We start from the raw sequence: 9,942 nt of genomic DNA on the forward strand, positions 1-9,942 counted from the left end.
TTTTTATGCAATTTTTGCAAAGCTATATGTGGAAGGAAACCGTGACCTAGGACAAGCTGATGGCATAAGATGTAAGTACAACTCCTCTGGTTTCATATGGAAAAAAATTTATTACGCTAGCTTAGCAGGATTTAAAAATAGTTACACAAAACGGAGCTTGCTGCTCTGACCGGCTTTAAAAGGTTAACAATAACAATGTATTGAATAATGACTTTAAAAAATAATATAAAATAGTGTGCAAATACTGATAACAGTGCAAATGTTTGCAATATAAGAAATAAATGAAAAATGTAAAGATCTATGTTTAGTGAACTTTGCAGTATTGCTCTGTGGTGCAGCTACTACACCATAGCAAAGTTTACACACTATGTCTACTTGATCCACGTCTGACTCCGCGAACCCATAATGTTTCCACACCACTGAAGTTTTTTTTTACCTCTTTTCAACCAACGGCAGTCACTCTTCTCTCCAAATAACTTCTGCTTAGCTTTCCGAGCTTCCCTCGGGTCCTCTTAATTGTTGTGACGTGTGTTCGAAATGCAGAGCGGTGAGCTCGATTTGCCACACGGAGCAGCGCGAGAGTAAAGCATGAGGGAGGGGCTAATAATCGGCTCAGTCATTTTTAATGATCGTTGAAAACCCAGATCGTAATCGTGATTAAAATTCGATTAATTGAGCAGCCCTAACCCAGAGAACCACTTGCCTGTGTGAAACTATTACAACCATCACCACACTGGCTCCCCTCCAGACCCTGCTGCTTCCTCTACAGACAGGAGCAGCTTAACACAATAGCCTCTCTGCCACTTGCACAATAACTATTAAAGTTTGACATGACAGCCTTAACAAAGCAAGTAATCTGTGATAAAATGCAATGCACCACTAAGAAGCACCTCGCCGAGACTTGTGGTCCGCTGAGGAAAGAACAACACGGATACCGCCACACTGAAGGGTTTGATTCCTGCTGAGATCACGCATTCTTCAATTCTTCAAAGGTTGAACTGTAAGTGGAATTCAATTCAAGCGAGCCTTGTAAAGTACACGCAATTACAAAGGAAGCTCACAATCGATCGATTGATGAAATTGTCCATTGATCAAACAGCTCAGATGCTGAGTTGATCACTGTAGTAATTTATAAGGAAAAACGATAAGCAAGCACAAACTTTATATTCTTTTTCTTTGTCTTATAATGAAGAGAAACGCCATCAATATTCATCACTTAATGAAATAATCAACAGATGCAGTCTAGCTGAAGCCAAGAGCTGGGCTATGAATACTGAGACTCGACTGCAAAACATTTTTCTTCTCCTCTCTTGTTCTCTAAGAGATCACAAAAAAAGGTTTTGTTTGCTCTAATATTAAATGTTTTCAGAATGTTTTGTTTTGTTTTTGCTGTTATTAACTCATGCAATGCATAAATACAAAAAAATGTGACAAATTAAAGAAAAAAAACATTATAAGAGAGTTCATTTGCAAGATGCAGAACCACCACAAGCTGCCAAAACAGCTTCAGTCTCTGCATTACATAGGAAACTTTATTTTAAAAGATATTTCTTCATCTTATATTTGACAGGTGTAACCGACCAGCACACAATCTTTTGACATGGGAAGGTTAAATACTGCTCACATGTACCTACACTGGATAAAGTCTAGAAAGATTTAGGGCTGCTGTGCTAGTGCATGTGTGAAAATAGATAAGAGCCACTAGTTCTCCTGACTATGTGCGTCAAAATTTGAGTTTCCCTTTAATTTGTCACCCTGGTATACATGTTTCCTTAACCGGTCTTAGCACATTGTACTTCAGCATGTTTTATTTAACTGCATGATACCTGTAATTTGAGAGAACAACAGTGATACTAATGGCAAAAGAACAAGGTCTGAGAAAGCCAGCTTGTGTTATTAATGAAATGCTTTCTGCCACAAGAGACAACAGTATCTACGTTTTTTCAACTACGCTTGTGAAATCAAATAAATGGCAAATAGAGCAGGTCTTCAAAGCTCTGTAAAAATACTTCTGAGGTTTTAGATAAAACAGGCACATAAATGCCCATGCAAGCCAAGAACAAAACATGTCAATTATAAATAAGTCTGAGATGCCAGGTGTACCACAGAAGTAGTAAAATTATGTTTCAGCTTGCTTTTCCTGTGAACAGTCATAAGAGGCATCAATGTCTAAAAAAGAAACTTCCGAACCTACTAGCGAGCAGCAGATAGCAGATTTTAAAGGGTTAAATCCAGGGAGAGCGCCCAGCTGGCTTAGAGAGGGCGAGTGGGCTGAGCCTGGCGTGGTGCCCGGCACCGGCACTCACAGCCATTTCTGCCCCACCCCGCCACCAGCAGCTCTGACCATGCCACACAAGAACACCGGACTTCTCTAAAACCTCACCCCTGTAACAAGAGTGCACAGACCCAGGCAGAGAAAAGTGACAGAGACTGCAAGCAGGGACGGACACACGAGCAAGCTGGCTCCATTGATAATTCACTGCAACTAGCGATGTTTGGAGAGCCGGGCTGAGGAACTGAAAGAGGAGGTGAAGGGAAAATGCTGTGCCGGTGTGTGGTACAGCATGAAGTAGACTGTTTAACGGCAGCGTGTGGTAAACTCTGAGTGGAGTATCTCCTCTGTCGGATTCTCTTTTAGCACCTGTCATGACAACAGTGGGTAGTAGTTGGTTGTGGCTGTTTTGATATACAAGGAGACACTGTGCCTGTATGTGTGTGTGTGTGTGTGTGTAAAGATTTGTACATGTGCATCTTTGTTGGTGCTTATACCTTGCGGTGCATGCCTCCATTACTCATGCATGCGTGCTTAGACAGCAAAAAGTTTGCAGGGATTGCTCTAATGCTGCCCCCCCCCCAAAAAAGAAAAACACCACACACACAAAATCAGACAGTGCAAAAGCCTCACCACAGGCGCCTGCAGTGTCCTCCCCAGTTACCACGATGCACCTCCCCAAAAGAGATCCATCTCGCAAACACATGCAGGCATAAACACACACGTGGACACATTACTACTGGATTACTGCCATGTCTGCCCACTTCAATCTATACGCTGGGGCCAACGGGAACCGTGGTAGTACACAGTGCTTATTATAGAGGCTGCATGCAATTCAAACGCTCGACTCTTCGGGTCAAACTTATAAGACGCACGCACACATGCAGACAGACAAGATGATAAAGGCTGATTCATATGCAGAGATGGGTTATGTTTAGATAATGGTTGTGTGGGATGATGGTAACGAGGAAGTAAAGTCACAAAGGGAGACTTGACTCACTGGGAGGTCTGCGTGCGTGCATGTTTGTGTGTGTGTGATGCTAAACAGTCTCATGTGAATTGAACAGTTGGAACCAAATGAAGATGACATGCACAGCAAACAGGGAGGAGAAGAATTCTGTACCTTGTTCCACATTTTCTACAGTACCATACTGAGCTAGAAGGCCATCCAAAACCTGATGGGGAAAAGAGAAAAGATAAAACTCAGACACACAAAATAGCACTGACATACATACACATTAGAGTGAGATCAAAACTTTAAGATCTGATTGATCTTTAGATTAAAGCTTATTACTGGAAGGCCAGACCTTTAACCTTACATTATTTTAATTACGTTACTTCATATCAGCTTATTCCTCTACAATGCATGCATAATAAAAAGCACTGTACGTTGATGTACCTAGCTCCAAACAAAAACTTTTCCTAATGTCAGATGAGTAGCTGCAGCTAGTGCAGACTTGTCTGTAAATAAAGAAAATGAGAGCTGAATGGCATCTGAGATCACAGCTAATACTTGCAGAGAAACCTGGAGAGGTGGCAAAGTGCGTGCATGCGTGTGTCAGAGATATCATTCCCTGCAGTCACGCAATATTGGTAAAAACAGAGATACTTTAATATTCATAAGTGTGATCAATCAAAGTATTATTCCAAGAACTTGTATCTCAGTTGTTATACTTGTGGCTGAAGAGCCTAATCTTGCTGTGCAAACATTATGGTGCAAAGGGGAAATAAGGCAGACATAAAAGACATACTAACACCTAAGATGATATAAGAATGTGTGGCAGCGTTCCATCATAATATGTTAAATAATAAAAGGTCACTGTTCAAACGGAAAGAGGTCAGATTCATGTAGGAAAAAAAAAAAAAAAAAAAAGAATGTAAAAAGAAAACCACCAAAGGATCTTTCCTGGACCGGCAGTGTGCAAAGAGTGACATCAGTAGAGAAGAAGGGCCACCATTTTGAACTTTTCACTGTATTTTGCGGCAAGGAATTGTGTTTCACGCATTAAGAATAAATCACATCATTAGAATGGTTAAGCCAAGGAGCCATTGCAGCACATTCTTTTATTCACTACAGCAGCGCATCTTTGATATTTTATTTTATTTACCACAAAACTCTTGAGATTAAGAATCTCTTGCAAAAATGCCTGGGGCAAGACAGATAGGGTTACCATTACATGTTTTTCAATGGCAGGCAGAACTGGAACTCCTGCAGAAAACCTGTGAAAGCCTCAGGAGGACATGCAAACTTCACACAGAAAGGCCCTTGTGGGTTTGAGCCCAGGACCATGCAGATCTGAGGCAAAAGTGCTGAGGCACCATGCTGCTAAAAGTCGCCGCAGACTGACTGAATGCAGAAAAACATACCTTTGATCTTTTGTTTATTTTTTAAAGACATGCTGTCCACTATCTGCTTTTAAATAGATGGGTTTCTTTTAAGTCTTCAAAAACTGTACTTTTGTTTGTATTTTATTTTTTATTTAGGTTATTATGGAAACTAATTATTTTACTCATCTGGTCCAACAGAAATGAAATAACTCTGAATGAGCCACATACAATAAAATGAGCTGCCTCTGAGCGTCTCTACTAAATTTCAGAAACAAATAGATGACACTTGGATCACGTGTTTTCTATCAGATATTCAATTCTTTATCTATATACTAATACAAAAATACTGTGTTATTAAATGTGAATAAATTCTTTTGTACAATAAAACTGTATGCAGTACTAAAAGATTGGGGGGGGATAAGGCAAATTGTCCTAATCTGTTCAGTAAACACAAAGCGTTTTTATCCGCTAATGTTTATAATATTAAAAACAATAAAACCCATTTGAACCACATGCCCAGAGCTGTGAGCGCAGACAGGCTGCAGATATTAAAATAAGAAAAATGGCCGAGTAAAGGCTTGAAGACAGAGACTCTCACACAGAGAAAACCAACTTGGACCCCAGCAAGGTTACAGATGTCGACACACAGATGCACTGTCATCTGCACACCGACACAGACATAAGCGCGCACACAAGTACAGACATAAACACACAAACACAGGATAAAGGCTGGTGACTCATCGTCAGGAAACTGGTTTATGTGCTACCTGGTGCTGATCAACAGGGCATTACTGTCACACCAACACACACACACACAGACGGAGACACACACACTGACCTCCCACTGTAGATGAGGGGGAATGTTCCGGATCTGGATCTTCCGACTCCTGCAGAGATGAAAGACACAGACGGAGAGAATTTAACAGACCCGAACCACAAACTCACATAAACTTACACTCATCTGTTGTGTTCAGAGCAAAGGCAGCAAACTGTGCTCTATATATATATATATAGTGTATATTTATACACACACACACACCTCTGCTGTATCAGTAGCTCAAAAGCAAAGACATAATGTAGAATCAGACCTGTACTATATTTACTCTATGTAATTTCACAGTTACTGTAAACACCCACGGCTCATTATCACCAATCAAAGGGCTGTCACAGATGTGCTGAAGGTACCATAGGTATGTAAGGTGAGGGTGTTTATTAGACAGCAGCATGTGACTCCTGGTAACACCATCTTACAAGCACTGTGCTTACTACTCTCAACTGGAGAAGTGAAAGTATCACATGACAAGGAAAAAAACAAAAAACAAAAGAGGCGCTCAGACCACAATGATGGGTTTCCTTCGTCCTGAGTGACGTAACTAGAGCAACAGAGGGTGTGTTTTTGGTTTGGAGAACAAAGGAAACAAAAAGCACCCACATTCAGCAATAAACAAGATATTCATGTATTCCCTGAAAATTTATTCATGTGTTCTTTTACAGTTTCTCACTCTGGTTTTCAGTTCATATCCCTTTCATTTGTATCTTCAATTTCTGTAATTTAACACTGAACCCCTGATCTTTTTAGTTTCTTGTCAAACTATATCAGTCAACCAAGCACAGTCCATCACTGGCCGGTCCATTTGGGATCAGAGGTCCTACAAAGCACCTCCTCTGCCTCCTGTGAGCGTTTCAGCTCCAACAGCAAAGCCACACAAACCGCCTGTGACCACAGGCTGTTAACAACTACATTAACGTGAGAGAGCCCAGCTCTGCGATGAAGGCAGCTGATGAGGAGCCGGTGGAGAGAAAGCCATGCTGCTGAGAAGCATTTTGGTGGGAAAACAGGAGACACTACAACGAGTGAGACTGAAGGGCTGAGATGCAGATATGAAGTGGAGGAAGAAATGTAATGAGATGTGATAATGAGCGATAGATTTCAGTTCAGGCGGGATTGCCATGGGACCCACAAACAAACATGCACGTCGTATCAGCTTTTCTGCGCCTCGAATGCCTGTGTTCACGCACTGGCAAACATTTCTATTCTGCATTTTTCTCCTGAACCAGGCTGGGCGTAAAACACTGCAGGTCAGAGTTTCCCGTCAGTGGCTGAGGAGAGGTTGGGAGCACTGCGCGGGCAGCTGGACACGAATGAATGACTCTTTTCTGATTGTCCGGAGAAACACAGTGTCACGTGTCTTCTCCCCTTTTTCTTAAAATACCAAGAAATAAATTAACAAACTGACAATACCAATTTAAGATAAGCAAAGGGGAAACGGCAGTAAAAAAGCAAACTTAATTTAAGAGTAGAACACCTTTTTATATGTATATTTAGCAATAAATCTTCCAACTATAACTTTAAAGTCTCTAAAGCGATAGACACTTCAGATACTGCCTTCATTCCGAAATAAAACAGAATGCACAAGGATAAAAAACAAACGGACAATTCCTGCTGTGTAGTACAGCACAGTGGCCTGCAAGCTTTCTGTCACTGATGGCAGTTTAAAGCAAGTGGCTTGATGAAAGATCTCTTTTGGCAGTCAATATCCAAACAAGGGTAAACCAATTAAAATCTGTCTCTACCGCTAAAACGCATCACTTTTTCTAACGTTGTAAACAAACCCGTGACATCCAAAAAGCAGCCAGTAACTGAAAAGGATTTAAGACCAAGTCAAAACCTCAAAACAGCTCCGAATGCTGGCATCCCCAACCTGCAGAATATGGAAACTGAAAGGTTCTTTCATTCGGCGTAGTCTGCCTAAATAGTCCGTGAATTCAGAAGTACCACTTCTCTATAGCGTCTGTGCTAATTAATTATTCCAACTAATCTTGATGCCCGATGCTGAACACTTACTTTATATTAGAATGGATACTTTAGTGAATCTGATGATGGGAGAGGCTAACCCGAGCAGGACACTGGGGTAAACTTTGCAAACTCATTCTTCAACAGGAAAACGTCGCTGTAAGAAATGCACCATTTCTTTCAGCATCTGTGTCATAAGTCATTATTTAGAGCCACCTGTTTTCCTGTCAGACTGAAAGCATCCAAAGGGACATCTTGAATAAGCAGTGACACATTTGAGGTCTCACTCAGCATACACTGGATAAGCACAAGATGACTGCTTTCTGTAAAATAAAATGCTGCCTGTCTACAGTCTTCAGGTATCCTCAACTTATTTGTGTTCCCTTATTATCCGTGGATAAACCAGAGGCAGTCATCTGCTAATATCTCCCGTTTTCTTGCATTCAAGCTTGAACCCAGTGCCCTTTCTCAGCTCATCCTTTTCCAAGTCCAAAATGAACTGCAGTAGAAGATGCAGACTGAAGTCAATGGTTACTTAATGTTTGTTGAATGTAACCAAGCTGTCTGCTGCTGGTTTGGAGCTGCCTGCCACGAGAAAAAAGAAAGCCTCTCAATTTCAGCCTTTAAATATCCGAGGGTGGCCATGTTCATTTGAAAAGCTAATATTTACTGCACCCACCTGTACGAGCTAAGGAACCGTGTCTGCACACAGGCGTGCATACTAATACGCACACGCAAGCGGTGCAGTCGAAGGAATTTTAACCTCTGAGAGAGCAGGCAGACAGAGGGGTGAGAAAGAGGGTATTCAACCCGTGCCAAAAGTTTGCATTGCTCCTAAAGATGACCCTATGATCATCAACCATTCTAGAGGAATCCTTTCACAGGTTCTCTGTTCTCCTCTGTTCTGATCTGTGCTTTCAGTTCTACCTTCAGATTTTAAAACCTTCGTGTGTCTGGAGCAGAGACTCAGCTTGCTATCGGCACATATCACTTGGGTGCAAGTAAGATTAAAATAGAAGCAGCAGAGCTGTACCAATTGACTGTTTAATCTATTTGTCAACAAATATAAAATTAATCATCCATTCAAATTAATCTATCGCTAACATTGCACTAACTGATTAATTTGTACCCAAAAATGTCAAAAGTGAGACATTGATGGTTTTTTCCCCCCATCAAGTTATGAAAGATTAACTCCACCTTACATTAGAAACATGGCTACATGAGACTACAGCTTATGTCAATGCAAATGGGCAAAGACTGAAATTGAACTCATTTTATGGAGGCAAAAAAGAGAAGTTGGACAAGGTGTCAACATCAGTCTGGGAAAAGTTTATCTATGCAGCGTTTTTACTTTGATAAAAGTAGATTCTATAAGAGCTTATAAATTCACATGTGCAAGTATTAAAAATCAGTTACCATGCAAAACAGCCCCATGCTGTTAAAAAAAAAAAAAAAAAGGCAGTTTAATGCAACATATTCTAGAAGTAACCATATTTGATACCATGGGTGACTTGATAAATATAAACTGCAAGTGAGGTGGATGACAAAGATTCTAAATTATATCATGATAGTTCAAGAAAACTTGCCATGATATTTCTGACAATATATGAAAAAATAAATGAATACCAAATTTTGTGTTTGGTATTTGCTTGCAGGCAGCAGCATTTTTAAATGTAAGTAAATGAAGGGCATTTTCAGTCCTTCTTTTCCAGTAAGTTTCTGTCACTGATGACACACTCGTTAATCTGAAGTGTGAATTTACTGCAAAAGTCAGCATTATATATCCTTTTTTCCATTAGTAGCTACTCAGGTCAACTCTACTGGGTTTTGGTTGGTGGTATACCTGCTGCTGTGTGTGTGTGTGTGTGTGTGTGTGTGTGTGTGTGTGTGTGTGTGTGTGTGTGTGTGTGTTTTTTTTCCAGAATCTGGGACCACAGTGTTGTTTTTGTGTAGAAATCTCCCTCTTTGCTGGATTTCAAAAATGGGGTTTTTGATTTTTATGAAGGAGATACTGTCATGAGTCATCAAGTGACGCTACTGACTAGCTAATCAGTGGCATGCAATCAGCTGACGTCAAATTTTTGGACAGCTTCACATCACTTGGAGCGTTAACGGATTAAAAGTAGCTCCCTGCAATAGCAGTGAGAAAGCATTACATCCAGTGACACAGACTAAGTGAAATATAAGCACAAAAGTAGCCCAGATACCATTTTCCCTGGAAATTTTATTTAGTAAACGTATAAAATAACCGTTTAACATTTTCAATTTAACAGTAGCTAAAGTGACCTAACCTTGTAACTCTTCAGAAGCTGCACAATGTTTTCTAAATAGGATGTTGTATCTTTTGGTTGAGCGTTTAAACCATCCAGAGCCATGGGAGTGGCCACGATGTTGGTGTGTGTGTGTGTGTGTGTGTGTGTGTGTGTGAGTGGACTGTAAAGCGTGTGAGAGAGAGGACTGTAAAGCTGTAAGGTACAGAGGCTTTAATATTCCATTCGTCTTGTCACATTTTAACATAGGGCTGTTCGATATAACGATATACATTGGA

General features: G+C 40.6%; 1 protein-coding gene across 5 annotated transcripts in view; it reads right to left on the bottom strand.

The window, feature by feature from the left end:
- igf2bp2a (insulin-like growth factor 2 mRNA binding protein 2a) overlaps positions 1 to 9,942 on the bottom strand; it is a 58,162-nt gene that overhangs the window by 20,602 nt on the left and 27,618 nt on the right. For all 5 annotated transcript variants that reach the window (XM_042219181.1, XM_005918272.3, XM_005918271.3 and 2 more), the window contains 2 exons: positions 5,439 to 5,487; positions 3,396 to 3,447 (listed from right to left, as the gene is read on the bottom strand). In XM_042219181.1, the coding sequence (XP_042075115.1) occupies positions 3,396 to 3,447; positions 5,439 to 5,487 (101 nt within the window). The remainder of the gene's footprint in view (positions 1 to 3,395; positions 3,448 to 5,438; positions 5,488 to 9,942) is intronic.

This window comes from Haplochromis burtoni, unplaced genomic scaffold (genome assembly GCF_018398535.1).
Source record: "Haplochromis burtoni strain Fernald_Lab_line unplaced genomic scaffold, NCSU_Asbu1 Contig_29, whole genome shotgun sequence".
Taxonomy (NCBI): Eukaryota; Metazoa; Chordata; class Actinopteri; order Cichliformes; family Cichlidae; genus Haplochromis; species Haplochromis burtoni.